This window comes from Clytia hemisphaerica, unplaced genomic scaffold (assembly GCF_902728285.1).
Source record: "Clytia hemisphaerica strain Z4C2 unplaced genomic scaffold, Clytia hemisphaerica genome assembly, whole genome shotgun sequence".
NCBI classification, from domain to species: domain Eukaryota; kingdom Metazoa; phylum Cnidaria; class Hydrozoa; order Leptothecata; family Clytiidae; genus Clytia; species Clytia hemisphaerica.
This window is the reverse complement of record NW_027103430.1, coordinates 294,260-310,297: the sequence shown is the minus strand read 5'-3', so window position 1 is coordinate 310,297 and position 16,038 is coordinate 294,260. Positions and strand designations below refer to the sequence as shown.

At 34.8% G+C, this 16,038-nt stretch overlaps 2 protein-coding genes across 2 annotated transcripts; one reads left to right on the top strand and one right to left on the bottom strand.

Moving 5' to 3' along the window:
• Window positions 1-2,081: 2,081 nt before the first annotated feature.
• Window positions 2,082-15,679, top strand: LOC136797973 (uncharacterized). Its single transcript, XM_067054558.1, has 4 exons — window positions 2,082-2,270; window positions 3,503-3,644; window positions 14,013-14,123; window positions 15,040-15,679. Exons 1-4 carry the CDS (start codon window positions 2,109-2,111, stop codon window positions 15,309-15,311), a joined length of 687 nt encoding a protein of 228 aa, XP_066910659.1. The 5' UTR covers window positions 2,082-2,108; the 3' UTR covers window positions 15,312-15,679.
• On the bottom strand, window positions 4,149-8,005 carry LOC136797972 (uncharacterized). The gene is made up of 4 exons (XM_067054557.1): window positions 7,801-8,005; window positions 6,782-7,090; window positions 6,013-6,174; window positions 4,149-4,451 (listed from the first exon to the last, which is right to left on the bottom strand). The coding sequence occupies exons 1-4, from the start codon at window positions 7,847-7,849 to the stop codon at window positions 4,285-4,287; spliced, it is 687 nt and encodes a 228-aa protein (XP_066910658.1). The 5' UTR covers window positions 7,850-8,005; the 3' UTR covers window positions 4,149-4,284.
• Window positions 15,680-16,038: the final 359 nt, after the last annotated feature.

Below are 16,038 nucleotides of genomic sequence, written 5' to 3'. Positions count from 1 at the left end.
GTAAGTATAGAAATAAGATAAAGTCAAGTTATATATACCAGTGCACGATGTGATGTGATGGGTGATAAAAAATTTAACCTGAAGCTATAAGAAGATATAGCCCAAAAACCTTGTATTATGACGTCATAAACATTACGTAACATTATGTCACGAAACTTAAAATTTAAATAACTCATAAACTATTAATGATATCAATATGAAATTTTGACAGAACAAATATATCGTAATTCTCTAGAAGTAAAATTTTCATAATCTCCTGAAAAATGATGACGTAAGCCATTTTGGATTTTTGGCTATAAAAAATGACGTCATCACATCATTTTTTTCAAAAGAATTTTAACTCAGAAATTTTATTACATCAATATCTATTTGTGGTCAAAATTTGACGTTTATATGACTTTTAGTTCCCAAGATATTCAGATTTTTAGTTTTATGACGTAATGTTATGTAATATGGGTAAATCCTAATCATATGTTCATGACGTCAAAATACAGGTTTTTGGGCTATAACTTTTTATAGCCTCAAGTTAAATTTTTCTAACACCTATCACGTTGATCTACATTACAAGGCGCTTACTTTCCAGCTATGTTTGACATTTTGAAAGTGAGTGGAACTGGTTCACTTTTTCTTTGGACATGTCGTAACTCATTTGAGAGAGAGATTGAGAAAAAAGCTATATATACTTTAAAAGAATAAATTGTTTTTCCCGGATTTTTTTCCGCGTCTCCGCACCGGAAAATCAGCAAAAAATATATGATGCGGGCAGCGTGACGCGAATAGACCAATTTTTCGATGGCCGCCTTAGTGGTCAGAGAGGAATAATCCTTTTTCAATCAGTGATTATTCAAGCTTTCATATTATTCCTTTCTCTAAAGAAGGGTGTCGGAATTAGACGAGGGATGTCGATATTAGACCAACTTACCCTGAGATTGGGTAACTTGCATCAGTGGAGGCTAACATGCATAGCCCTCAAATGAATGACCTGGCTGGTCATTAAAATACAACTACGCAGCTCCGCTCGAAGCTCTACTCTACCATTTTTGTTTTGATTTAACTTTGTATTTTAATGACCAGCCAGGCCGTTTTAAAACACGGCATTTAAAGTGAAACTTTTTGGCAGATAAGTAGTGATTGGAGGTTTTTGTAATTAGACAGCATGACAAAGATTTGTTATATTTTAGCATTACAAAGACAAACTCAGGAGGTAAGGTAAGTTGCGTTTTGACTGCTTTTAACCATTTTTCTAATACAAAATAATATCAAACTTTACTTCACTGACATTACTTTCCCTCGGCCAATAAAAACATAAATAACAAATTTGTCTCTAGGTAACTGCTGTGGAGTAATCAGTTATTCAAAAGACTGTCGCGTTCACCAAAACAACTATTCAGTCTAGGCCGATGTTTTCCTATTAAGAAATTTTGCGTAATTTGCAAAAATTTCATAAAAATTCAAATTCTAATAAATTTTGGATTTAAGTATCAAAATTATTTTACTGTAAGTTTTGTCCAAAGATGCATGTCATGTTGATGTTTTCAGAATAAAAATTTTTTTTAATGAAATTTGATGAGGTCATCAATTTTCGGCCGAAAAACTGAAATCCTTAAAGAATGATGACGTCATCATGATTTTAAAATTTTTTTGAAATCATTTGAAAATTTGAATTGAAATGCATCTTTGGTCAAAATTTGAAAACTTTGAAATTTTAAAACAATATATATAAGCTTCCAGACCAGAGTTTTTTATACGGACTATGGTTCAATTAACCCTCGCGTTCTCCTAAAGGTCTATATTGATTGATACCTTTGCAAATCATGGTATAAACCTGGTTGAGTAATTGAAAACTCCAGCATTAAAAACATTGGCACATTCTTACATAATTATTATAAAATTATCATATCTTATCATTGTTTTGATGTTGGCGTTTTTAATTCAACATGACATAATGAAAAAGGTCTATTTTGAGATATAACGTAGCAAATGTTTCTAATTTAGGGCGAAAGATTCACGAAGTGTTTCCTAATTCTAAAGAAAATTTCCTAAAAAGATCCTATTTAATCAATATCCATATATTTGTTGTAGATTTTAAAACAAAACACACAAACAAAATGGTCAAAGTCCTTTTCATTTATTCCAACCACGAGGATTTAGGAACCACTGGTAAAAAGACAGGTTGGTATCTGCCAGAAGTTGCACATCCTTATTATGTGTTCAAAGATGCTGGTTTTGAGATTGAAGCTTGCAGCCCCAAAGGTGGAAAGTGCCTGATGGTATGTATGTTTTATTTTGTAAATTACTTAGTCTTTGAAACTAATTTTCTCGAAATCTAAAAATTTGAAAAGAAAGAACCATTCCTATTTCATCGGAAAGAAGAAAAAAACGTTAAAAACCGACTTTTTATTTTAAATTTGACAACGGCAAAAGCCTTTACATGGTTACGAGCATTTTTCAGTAACTAAACATATAAATTTTGAAACTGAAGGGTCGAAAGGGTTTAGAATCTTCATCAAAATCAATTTGATTTAACTTTATTTATCGAAATTTGCCTCGATCTTTTGGTTCTAGACTGGATAAAGTCTATGTAAGGCTGGATCTACCTCGAAACCCATGTTTGATGTATTTTTATGAATTTTACTAGATTTTTTGGGCTTTTTCGGCTAATTTTCTTCCTTTCATTGAAATTCAACCTTCCTTTATATAACAAAAGATCATTTAGACAGCTAATTATCATTTTGAATGACTGAAACGAAAATACTGATGTATCATTTAATTATGCTTCTGTTTAATTTGATAGGTCGATTTTTAAGTACTTTCCGAAAGTAACTTTTTTATTCAATTGAGCATAACTTTTGATCTAATGAATCGAATTTAATAAATGACCCATCAAAATTTAAGTTTATCTTTCTTCTTTCCAATGAAATAGGAATGGTTCTTTTAAAATTTAGATTTCGAGAAAATTAACTTGAAAGAGAGAAACTTTTTTGTGGCTCACCCGGTATTTCTGACAAACTTTTTTGACTAGTGATTCAAATCTTGACATCCACCAAATTAATAATACCCAGCAAAATTTACTAATTCTATCGACTGCTATCGATCGTCATATTGCATTAAATAGCTTCCAATAATTTACTTTCGAGGACAATCTCAAATTAAAACCCCCTAAAATTGCCCAAGTCGTCAACTTTTTTGCCTTTGAAAAGGGATGACTAAAATGAGGTTAGCTCCTTTCCCTTTAATATTCTATTAGAGATCACAAAAATATAACCAATTTTGAGGGTAAATAGTGTATTTCCTCTGTAAATTGAATATTGAATCATGTAACTGATGCATGAATCCTATCAACTAGCCAAATTAATAAATAATGAGACTATTGTAGGGGGGGGTGATATTTTCGTTTATTTTCTAAGAGCAGTACTGTTTGAAACAGACCTAGATTCGAGTTAACCAAAACAAGATGAAACATTTCTTCCTGTTGTTAGGATAATTTGATAATTTCTTTTAGGACGCAGGCAGCGGTGATATGTTTGGAGATGACCAAAGTTGCAAGAAACTTTTAGCGGATCAAGAAGCACTAGCATTGATTGAGAATACACAAGTTGCCAGCGATGTGGACTTCAAACAATACAAAATCGTATTCTTTCCAGGTCAGCCTCTACTTTAAAACTTAGGGAAAAATTAGTCAAGGAAAGTGAGGAAATATTTAGGCAAGGCGAAAATAAAAAAATGTAATGTTTCCGGAATGCGGGTGAAGGAAAAAAGCTCTCATGCGGCCGGCTGGAAAAGAATTTTTTTGTGCTATTTTTGATAACTTAAGATCAATGAAATTGAACTTTAAAGATAGATTTTTTATGTACAAACAGTAAGAAGTAAGCTCTGAGTACTAATGTATCAAATACTAACGGACAAAACTTGATCTGCGGCCGGGTCAGAAAATTTATTTTTTTCACCCGGCCGGTTTCCGGAAACACTACATTTTTTTATTTTTGCCCAAGTTACCAAGTTTTCTCCAGAGAAAACCGACGTCAATTTTTCTCCGGAGAAAAGTTTTACCTGGCTTAGTTGTCGTTATTTAAAGGTATTTCAAGCAATTTCTTCCGAAATTGTATCATTTTTTTTGCAGTCAGAATGAAAGATGCTCGCAAACAAAATGAGTGGAAGAGATTTTTTTCTTGAATAATATTTTCTAATTCCAAAGACAAAACGGAACTAAGCACTCATACAAGAATAAAAAACTGAGAAAATAGAAATAGTTGCTTCTTTTGATCCACGCTCGTTCACTTGAGATTACACATCCAGTGGACACTGTTGAACGCAGATGGATTGGTCGATAGGGATCACAACATCCCCCGTTTTCCATTGATTGGCTCTCGGTTGAACGTTTTTGTAATGAAATTGCCCGTGGGCGTCCCCGATTCCGCCACCACTTGCTCGCCCCCAAACGTAAACTCTTCCTGTGATAGATTTTACAAAAATAATTTTAATAGATAACACTAGACGGTTTCCGTCATCGTAAACGCCGGTTTAGCTTGCGCATCAAAAGCCTTTAGCATAGTTGATAGTCTCTAATTCTACCTTAAGGGCTTCTTCAAGTCGAACATCAAATCTCTTTTCGGACGGGGGTTTTATCGGGAGATGGTGCTAATTTTCTCTCTCAATTTTATTGATTAAAGATAAATTTTTTAAACATATAATTAAAACCACGACTTATTATAAACTGCTTTTTCGAAAGAAAATGAGATTTTGGTTTCAAGATTGCACGGAATATTTCTTTCATACTCAAATCAGCTCCCTGACAAACCATTCGAAATCGCAGCTGGTCTATCATTTTCTAGCGTGATAGACACAAAATATGAAATTCTTATTGTATATAGAGATAATGCTCCTACCAATTTGTCCATTACTTTTGTCCATTACTTAAAACATTTAAATGATTAGGACTTAGAAAATGGGTTAGGTAATAAAGGCATGAAGAATGGGAGAAAAAATCTATGCTTGTTTTAACAACAATCTGTTTTGACGGGTGATTCTCGTATGGTCTTTCCACAGATATCTTATATAAAACACTAGATAGAGCTACTCACTGACCTTTATATATCCCTGGACCAAGTTACTCAATGCCGTCCAAGAAAAATATTATGATCGGAGTTTTTTTTGAAATTGTGTATACTAATGATGTAGCGCCGTTTGTCGTTAGGCAAAGTTTCGAACACTACAATGGCCAGGGGGGGGTCGATAGTAAAATCTCAGACATATATGAGAAGTAAAAGGATTTTTACGAATTTTTACATACCACCATGATTATTTCTGTGACACATTTTTCACTTAGTGCAAAAATTAATGTTTTGCTCTTAGAATTAGTCTTTTTTATATTGACAAAAAATTTGGAGAATTTTTTGTTTGCAGCAAACAACTTTCCAACAGAATTTTTTTTCAAATTATAAAAGTTTTCAGATTTTTTCAGAAAAATCATCCAAGAAAATTAAAACAAGTATTTTGCTAATTTTACCAGTTTTAACTACCCAGGTACTAAACTTTTTTCAACATTTAACACATAGATACCACCCTTTTTAGTATTTATCTACCCTGGGTAGTAAATTTTTTTTTCGATTTTTCGTCACACCACCACCGTAGTAAACCTCATTATGTCTGAGATTTTACTACCGACCCCCCCCCTGCAATGGCTTTTTGGGTACCAACTTTCAAAAAAAACTTCGATCAAAGATGGCGGATATAGCTTGGTCCAGGAATATATAAAAGTCAGTGGAGCTACTCCGTCCCTATTTGAATCAAAATATTCCGCCATCTTTAATAGGTAGACCATAGTTCGGTTCCGGCAATTTGATCGATCAAGCCTATCTTTCGCCTCGTCGCTTCGCGCTATTCAGTTTTTTTGCTTGGTTGAACAAATTGCCGGCGCCGAACTGTGACCTACTTTCAGCAAAGATGGCTTTTTGTTTTGCTTCACCTGCAGCTGCTTTGGAAATCCAGAGTAGCTATATCTAAGGGCCTTACCAATGACGGAAGTACGTGGGTTATAAGCAACGAATTGCATCCCTCCATTTACACCAAGTCCATTCACTTTGGCTCGGTTGAAGTTGAAGTACCGACCATCGCTGTATGACGAAGTTCCATGTGCGATGCCCAATACTTTGATCTCACAAGTGGTGTTCGAAACTGAAACACAAAGATTTAATGAAAAAGTTCTTTGAACGAAGATTATTGGCCCAGCGCGCAGCGCAATTGGCCTTTAAAACAAAACTGGTCGAAAGAATTTGACTTTGTCGGGGCCTATGCGCGCAATTACCAATTGACGATCCCAGGCTAAAATCGAGCTACCTGACTTTCTAATGTGCGCATGCGTAAGAAAAAAAACATATATAATTATTACCTCCAACTTATATGGTCAAATCTTTCTTTCTTAGTAGAAAAAAGTTTAAAGTAATTAAATCTTTATTGCTCGCCCGACTCGAGTCTATACATTGAAAAAATTCGCTCCTGTTGTATGCCGATTCTGCAGCGGAAAACTTTGCTGAAAGTGCCAACACTGCTGGGCCTTTACGCCGCTTAGGCTTTCTTGTTTTCTATATTCTATAGGTTGAATGAATTTACTGACTAAAGTGTTTGCAACGGTATTGTATGGCCTCCCAAACTATTTCTAAATTTCTTCAGGTTGAAAAGAGTGTGGGGTATCATACCAGCATCATTAGATAATATTTACATCACACAATTCATAGTAATGTCAATAGTACGAGTCTCTGAATGGTGAAAATAACGAAAATACCTTTAGCACAGATTGAACAATCCATGGGGACGAGGTAATCTCCAGGTTGCCATTGTCCAGGTTTGGGCGCGACTTTCCGATTATCGAACCTTCCATGGGCATCTCCTTTGCTTCCTCCATTTTTACTTCCCCACACAATGACGCGACCAATCAACCCTGAGCGAAGATTGTACGCTCTGAACTTTTTGGAACCTCCTTCGTGGAGACCTCTTATGCGTTTGCGATCGAAGTTGAAATATTGGCCGATGTAGTTCTTCCCTGAGCTGTGGTCTGAGCTGAGAATGGGGATCTTGCATCCCTCACATTTTTCTATGAATTAAGAATGTTTTGTGGATGAGAGACAATAACTATTTTCCTGTCTTGATTCTTCTGTTTTCTATCTTTGATTCGGCCCCCCCCCTGTTGAGGATATCGGATATCCAGGGGGTTAACGATTTTTGTTCAAAAGTGGATATCCAGGAGGTTAAATATCTACGGAAGCAGATATCCAGGTTGTAAAGTGTCTTTTCAAGTAAAAAATACGATATCCTCCTTACTAATAAAGTAGGAATACGATATCCTTTTTACTAATAAAGTAGGATATCCAGTGGGTTCGATACTTTGAAAAATCAATATCCTCAACAGTGGGGGTAAAATTCTTTTCTGGAAAAGCCCATTAGGTGACACAAACGAATAGTCTAACACCAAAGGCTCCTTACCTCCCGCAAAGAACCTCCTGCAAAGAACCTCTAGGTTATACCGTCAGGAAGAGGGAACAGAAAAAAGTGAAAAGAATAAGAGTGTAAAGAATGGCAAACTATAGGTAAAATAATCTATAAAGAAAAACGAAAAAGGAGTTTGGAGAGTACTTGGAGCAAAGACATGTGCTCAATATAAAGACGTGTGCTCAATACAACGATGCAGGCAGTATTCTTTAACTCGAGTCGAACTGTTTGAATTGACAAATGACAGATTCGATGTAGTGTAGATGCTAAAAAGAAATTGAAATTAAGAGGACTAACCTATTCAATATTACTAACCTGTAAACACGACGAAAAATGCCACGAAAAGGAATATCTTCAAATCCATCTTGTCGCTTCTAGTTGTGGATAACTTTTGTTGGCTTCTCTTCTTCTCCTTTGTGATGATAGTTGATTGGTTGGAGGGATGCCACGCTCTTTTATAGAGGTGCAGGGTCCGCAAAAGAAGAGGAGGGGGATTTGACAACTTGAGCCCAGTCTCTGTCAATTCGATACGTTGTTTGATTTATTGTTTCTTAAGAAAGCGATAGTGACCTATGCCCGCACGCTTATTACTAACATGACGTCATTACCATTACGTCATTTATTGGAAGCACGGGAACGAGTTTGGTGTCCTCCTTTGTTTTGTTCACGACATTATTTTGTGAGAGTTTTCATTGTCCCTTTTTTTCTGACTAGGAAGTATAAACATTTCAGAGAATAACAATTGCTGAAAGTTAAAGTTGTCAAATTTATAGGATTAAAATCATTGGAATTTTAAAGTTGTATCAATTTGAGATTATGTCTCAATACCCCGCATTTTCTTTGGAGATTTTTTTGGAGATTTGAGATTTTTTATCAGATTAATCTTATTAACTATGAGTCCGCCTCTCAGTAAATTGATTGAACGACTTTGATAGTAAGAGAGATTACAATAGAAATATTAAAATAAAGTCTACCCGGAAATGTAAATTTGCTGCTCCCTGCGCGCGGTGGACAATTATTTTTGCATCATTATATCGTTAGTCTCTCCCCTGGTCACAGGGTCACCAAAAAAATAAGTTTGACATTACATATTTACTCCTACAGTATACAACAAAATACACGTTTTTATATGAGAACATCCAACATTTCTGAAGCCTCCGGATGTTCTTAACTTAACTCTAAGCCTGAAAATGTTCTGTAACAAGTTCTTATTTTCGCCATTTTTTGAGTAGTTTTGTCCATTTTCCTAAGAAATAGGGTGTTTTAGACTCTTAACTTGTTCTGGATATTTTGGCCATTGAAGGTTTATGTTCTGGTATAGTTAGTTCTTATTAAAATAAAAACGTGTAGCGACTACAAAATGCTAGCGATTTTTGTGACATCTCATAGTATGAACCCCCCCCCTTTTTTAAGGGGGGGGATCCGAGTTTTCAAGGAAGGCTTTATAGGGGGGATGGGCAAATTTTCCAGTTAAAATGGGGGGTTTGAGCTTATAGGGGGGGGGGGGTCAATAAAAAGGGGGGGATAGTAATTTTTGGTTAAAAAAAATTCTTATTTTCTTATTTTTCCTAGTTTACTATTATAGTTTACTTTTATTTGCGGTTTTGTGGAATTACGATGCGCGATCCAACGATTCACACGAGGCGCGATGCAAAGATCCATGCATATATTATGTTAATTATTCTAATTAGCACGAATAAGTTTTCATTGCGAGCTACAAAAAAAAAAAAAAAAGAGGGGAATAATTTATCATAAAATAAAAACTATATCTTCTGTGTAGAAAAAAACAAAATTGATAGCGAGAAAAAAAATGTTAAAATGAAAGAAAAAGCCTTGACGTCATAGATAGGTTTTGGCGCGAAAAATCTATATTAAACACAACTCATTTTTTACGTTCATTATTTTGTAAGAAAAGTGATAAGGTAAATAGGAATCATGGCTACATTATTACTTGGCAGTTCTTATAAAAGCCCTTCACAACTGAATTGCAACTGGGCTTTTATTTATTTCATCTTTTTCTTGTTGATGAGCAGGTGAATTAATTTGATCTTTTCTCAAAAAGGTGGTTGAACCGCGCTCTTCAGTAAAAAACGTCTTTCTACTTACAAACATTGTAATTTTTGTTTATAACCCTGTCTAATCCAATTCATTTGTTGGTTTAATCGGAGAACGTTTTTTTTTTTTAGATAAAAGCAAAAAGGTTACAAGACATTCAATTCAAAGCAGGGCAAAAAGTTTATGTTGTGATTTGATTTGATTGTCGAGGTTAAAATATATACACGCATACTTTACATTGGTTTTCCAGAAATACAAAAGAAGGAATTAAAATTATGTGATTACTAAAACCTGTAAATGCATAATTAGAATAATTAACATAATATATGCATGGATCGTGCATCGTGCATCGTGAATCGTTGGATCGCGCATCGTAAATTACACAAACCGGTTTATTTGCTAGTGTTTTCAAGTTCATTGACTATTGGTACGAATTCACACTGAAAAATATATTTCATTCATCAAAATTCTTCCCCAATACTGGGAGTACAAATTATATGCTGGGGGCTCGGACCCCTGTAAATGGTGCGGGATCAAAAAAATTTAAAAATAGGGGGGGGGGTGAAATATTAATGGGGGGTTCAGACCCCTCTGCACACTATGCATCTTTCTCGTCAAAATGTTTGTTTAATTCAATTCATTAAGTGTTGATTGAAAGATTACCACCCACCCATCCCGAAACCTCTCTTTTTATATTTACCAGCGTTTTATCGTGGTTTAAATCTGCGATTTTTGTGTTAGAGTACTACAAAATGCAAGTACTTTATAGAGACTTTCGTCGGTTTTCACTATATGGATCCTCAAAGAGCGTGAATTTTCCAAGCTTTGACTTCACAATCTCCTTTTTAATCAGCCCTGTGGACAGCCCAAACAGCGGCGGATCTGAGGGGGTTCAAATGGTTCAGCTGAACCACCCCAACCCTTTTAGTACATAAAAAAAAACAAAGACCCTTTCTTCAAGTGAAATCTAGTTTTCTGATCGAAACTGATTTTTCTTTTTGGTCATATCTCGATATTATTTTACCAGGGGTTGTATGCATGTGGCGTGCGTTTCCGTGGTGTGCGCGACAAACTTAGCTTTCTCCGCGCTAAAAAATCTTTAGGTTATGTGTATACGGCGTAGCTAGCTTTTCCGCGCTGTAAAAAATCTTTGTTATGACTTTTTTTTGCGGGATTAATATCTAGCTGTGTTCTGTGCTAGGAAAATCTTTGATTTTGAACCTGGTTCAGAAAATGCATCCAGTGAAATGGCAAATTTGAGGTGGTTCAAGGAAATTCTCGAAAATACGAGACGAGACCGACCGTTTTGAGCGTAAAAGATTCTCCTACAAAAATAACTTTAAGTCGCATGTCGTCGCCGGCAAAATATTGAAATGATTTGAAGGGTAGCCATTCGTACGGCAAACGACCTCACTTCTCTGCAAGCGTTCAATGCAGTGTTTTAAAGAAAGGAATTGAAGTCCTGAAAAGTAGTAATAATCAGGCAATTACTTATCTTTTTGAGGACATTTTTGGTTCAATTTAATCAGTAAATTTGAGAATCACACAACAATATCAATCAATGTATGATGATTTTGACAAAGACTCTGTGTGATGGAATTTTTATCTGCTTTTGTTTGATGTGGTGAAGAGTGACGAAAGAGAAAGACTTTCATTCTGAGGAAACATTTTTGTTTTGGTTTATCTTTAGAAGAAAAGCATTCATGCCAACAAAAACAAAACTTAAATCAATTTTGCTTGATAAATGAAGTTTGGAATTTATTTATGGGAAAGGACTTATTTGTGAATATTTGGTGGAAGTTTATCGTGTCTTGAATATAATCATGAATTTACGTTTGGCTCTTCTCCCATCATCGGGCATCGGGAATATCACGGGGAAAATCTACCTAGCTACATATGGATCACGAGATTTGCGATTGGCTATACGTTTCGAGAGATTCTTCTCCCATCATTGGAAATTGATGAATTTCACATTGCTACGTTTCGAGAGATTCTTCTCCCATCATTGGACATTGATGAATTTCACATGGAAAAAAAGCTAGCTAGCTTTATTTTTGAAAACTATTATAGAAAAACAAAACAAAATTGTATATTTTCGCCCACGTCTTTAGAGCTTCAGCGTACTGGGCCAGAAAATACACAATCTGTTATCAGGTTATATAACAGAGACAGGAAGAAAGGTTAGGGAACAACATTTTTAGCAATTTGATTGAATTTGGTTGAAGAATGAAATTTCTGGAAAGGTGAACCTTCATGCATGCTTCAAGATAATGTAAAGCGAGGAAATATTTTTGGTTTCGTCATGTCATAATAAGAGAGAGTTCATACCACTTTATACTTGCAAAACAAAACTAAGATTACTTTTACGTGATCATATGAAAATATGGTGTACTTTTATACAAAAAGAGACATTGGTGACCTCTGAAAAAATTACCCTCTTGTGCTTAATTGTAGGTGGACATTTTGCAATTTTTTGGAAAAAATCACCCAATTAGCATTTTGTAATGACCTCTAATTTATCAAATTTTCCTGATAAAGTGCCAAACCTTCATTTTCCTTGAGTTTTTTGGGAAAATCACCCCAAAATCATGAAATGATATATTACAACAATCTCTACCAAAAGAATTATAAACAACACTCCATACAATTGTGAAAGTTGAAAAAGTGCTTTCCTACAGATTGTTGATGATTACTGTTAGTACCTTTAATAATGCTTAAAAACATCAAACTTTTTACTTTCAATGTAAAAATTTCTTTTTTATGAGATTATTCATCTAATTTGACAGCTAGAATTTCTTGAGTCTATTTGCACATAAAACACATTATATATCAGTACTCATGGTGTACTCCACTTTTTGGCAATCTTTTATTTTTCCATCTTAAGAATATTGTATTCCCTTACATACGTATTATATAAATAATCTCCTTTATTTTTTAACTTGATCACTGTTTTCAAAATATTATCCATTTCTGGTTTTATAATGTAAACATACTCAACATGAAAAGTTTTTGCTTGATTGTCAGCCAATTAATTCGCTACAAAGAAATTCCATAAAAAATGGTTATAAGAATAAATTATGGAACTTTTTTACTATGTTTTAAATATTCACGAAATGAAACTGAAGTGTGATAAATTGTCTTATTTTTTCTTCAAACTTTTCTTCAAAACCATTTATTTGCTCTTTTATCTATGGCTTTCTCAAAAACATTTTCTGCAAGAACAATGAATATATAAAAGAATATACACCAAACAAGCAGTTCTGAGCATGCTCTGGGTGTCTGTTTTATCAAAATAAAAGGTTAAACCAAAGAAATATAATACTAACTATATTTGCGTTTTATGAACGTTTTGTGTGATAAGATTGAAAAGAAGAAACTAGATGTGCGCAATTGCAGTTAGGGAATTTCCCAATGTATATATGAATATCACCACAAACGATTATTACACGTTCAGCATCTGGCTGTTCAAGCCGGGTCAAAAAAAAACTGGCCTACCGCCCTCCTTTCAACGCATGGGACCATTCAAAAAGTACGTACGAGGGGGAGGGGGTCCTTGAGGAGAAGTACGTACGCTCGTAATTTTTCCTAAACTGTCTTTTTTGAGAGAAAAACGCAATATTTTCACATCAAAAAATGGTTTTTGCGATTGTTATTTTTCATTTCTCCTTTGGTATTTTTGTTCATCTTATAGAATCTTTTAATTTCTTGAGACTTTGTTATAAATACGATTGGATACCTACATATTCTACTGTTAGAAGAGTTACAAGTTTCGACTTTGGTTAGGGGGTGTACTAAAAAGCGTACGTACGTTGAAGGGGGTACACATAAAGCGTACAAGGGGGGAGGGGGGGTCAAAAATTTGCCATTTTCGAACGTACTTTTTGAATGGTCCCCCGCTGAGGCCTATGTTTGGAGTTCATAGGTAATGGGAACTGCAGACGTGCAGGCGCTCATTAACGTCCCCCATGTTGAATGGAAAAAGGTGACACCGCCCAAACAGGGCTGGTGCAAAATTTACGCCCAAAACGTTTGTTCCGAAATGTTTTTTTTGAAAAGAGATTTTTGAACCCCCTCAGAAAAATCCCAGATCCGCCTCTGCCAAATAAATACAATAAATGCCTGTTTGCAAAAACCTCAATATCTAATATAAATAGGGGGCACTGGATTCAAAAACGACCGTACGTGCGGCCCAAAATAAGGTCTTTGAAATCGGACCCTTACGGTGCACTTTCTTGAAGAATTTTGAGCATTTTCAGGCAAAATATGGTTCAAAATTTTACACCCTTAGAGTGCACTTTTTTCATCTTTGCTCATTTCGACCCTTACAGTTCATTTTGGGAAGCTTGGAAAAGGGATCCATAAGGGCCGCACGTACAGTAGGTCGTTTACCTTGAGTGCCCCCCCCACCCGGGCGCCCATCAGACTGTCGTGAAAGAAATGCCTATCTTAAATCTCAAACTTTTTGTTTTCAGGTGGTCACGCGCCAATGTACGATCTTCCCGACGTGGAATCCACTAATCAGCTTGCTGCTCAAGTTTATGAGAACAATGGAATTGTGTGTGCTGTTTGTCATGGTACTGCCGGTAAGATGTTCATTAGTTACCTTAAGCATCTAGGACGGCAGGATTAAACAAAAAGAAAGCCCTTAGGGATTAAATTTTGGATCGCAGCTAGATTCTATTTTTTCATATCGATTTTCTCATGAGAATAGTGAATTTTAATAGGGTAATTATTAGTCGTTTTCAAATCTTAAGACAACATAAAAATTATTTTTTAACGTCGTCTTTAGAACGAAGACGGTAAAGGAAGAGTACAATAGTTTTAAATGACATTAATCCGTCGAGAATTATAACATAATTTTTTACAAAAACTTTTAGCTACATTTTAAATTTGTCTGCGTGCTATCAAATTTAGATAAAATCAGACAAAATCGGATAAATTTAGCAATTTGATTTTAAGATTTACTTCACTTCCTATTTCAATTCGGCGTTTTATGCTAAAGGTCTCTATCACTTCAATTTCAACAGATAAACGTGTCTTTCTGTACCATGATTTTATCTCAAGCTATCATAATTGATTGAGTTATGACAACTTGGGGGGGGGGTTCAATCTTTCGTCTTTTCTAACGTATAAATAAACATGTACCTGTTAAATTCTCAAAAGATCCAAAATGTGGTCAATATCATTATAATAAACTTTGATCTCGCAGTTACATTACAATGTCTGCACTCCAAAAATGTAGGTTTCAAGTTTGACGATTTCTACAACACATGGTCATTGTCAAAAGGGCAAATCTCAAAATTAGTATCTTAGAAAAGTGTGAATTTTTGATAAAGAGATTCGGCCTTGGGTCATGTAGATGAATCTCTCCTCAACGAGATGAAAGGGCCAATTTCCTTAATAAAGGCTAATATCGTAGGGAGATTCTTGATATGATGCTAAGAGACTCATTTTTGTTGCTTTGACAACGACGACATGCTGTAAAATCGTTTCTTGCAGGCATTGTCAACACTAAACTATCTAACGGACAATATTTGATTGCCGGACGAAAAGTGACGTCATTTACAAACGAGGAAGAGAATCAAGTTCAACTGATGCCATTCATGCCATTTCCATTACAAACAAAGCTGTCCGAGAATGGAGGTGAATTTGTAGAGAGTTCACCTTGGTCGACGAATGTCACAGTTGATGGTCGATTAATTTGTGGTCAGAATCCTCAATCTGCAACTCTAATGGCTGAGGAGGTTGTTAAAGCTGTCAAAGCTTTATAAATGATCATGGGTTAGCCGGCGAAGTAACGAATTATCGTACTACATTTTTCAATACTTAGTATCATATCTTTCTAATATATTGTGTACACTTTTTGATCATTTCTACTTCTAGATAATTTCATGAAAGATAAGTCATAGAGTTCCTTAAACTTTTTACCTACTGTGATGAACTTGTATTTAGGGCGAATTATTTTGTTATTTTCAATGTATACTATTTAGTTAATTGTTGATTTTTTAGGTATTTTCTATTTTGATACACTTCACCCACGCAACTGATATTTATGATTATTGATATATTCTAAATTTTTCTAATTATTTGTCATTATGTCATTATTTAGACAAAATATAGATCCATTTTCTGCATTGTATACATCTTTTATAAGCAGTAAATTCTCAAAGCACCTTAGCTGACTTATATGCTTATGTTATGGTTAGGAATTCAGCAAATCTGAGCCTTCATATGCTTATAGGCGTTATGCTTGTAAAAATAACATGTATTTGGATTTGTGTAGGATTGTTCCTCTCGTCATTTTCGTTCAGCTTTGTATTTGAACCTTTTGCTTAAATTCCTTTCTCTGAAATCCTTTTTTTCGAGACATTATGCAATGAAACACCAATGAAATACACTTTATCTTGATAAATGTGGTATAAAAGGGGTCATTAAAGTAAGCCAAAATGGCTTCTTTCCCGAGAGAGGGAAAACAAAGATTTTTCAGCTGAGATAAGG

Bases quoted from the DNA above. Each gene is read 5' to 3' on its own strand.
- LOC136797973 (XM_067054558.1), top strand. From the start codon at position 2,109: ATGGTCAAAGTCCTTTTCATTTATTCCAACCACGAGGATTTAGGAACC. The intron at 2,271-3,502 runs GTATGTATGTTT...AATTTCTTTTAG, and splicing joins AAGGTGGAAAGTGCCTGATG to GACGCAGGCAGCGGTGATAT. The intron at 14,124-15,039 runs GTAAGATGTTCA...CGTTTCTTGCAG, and splicing joins TGTTTGTCATGGTACTGCCG to GCATTGTCAACACTAAACTA.
- LOC136797972 (XM_067054557.1), bottom strand. From the start codon at position 7,849: ATGGATTTGAAGATATTCCTTTTCGTGGCATTTTTCGTCGTGTTTACA. The intron at 7,091-7,800 runs GTTAGTAATATT...CTTAATTCATAG, and splicing joins ATTTTTCGTCGTGTTTACAG to AAAAATGTGAGGGATGCAAG. The intron at 6,175-6,781 runs GTATTTTCGTTA...TTTGTGTTTCAG, and splicing joins TTGTTCAATCTGTGCTAAAG to TTTCGAACACCACTTGTGAG.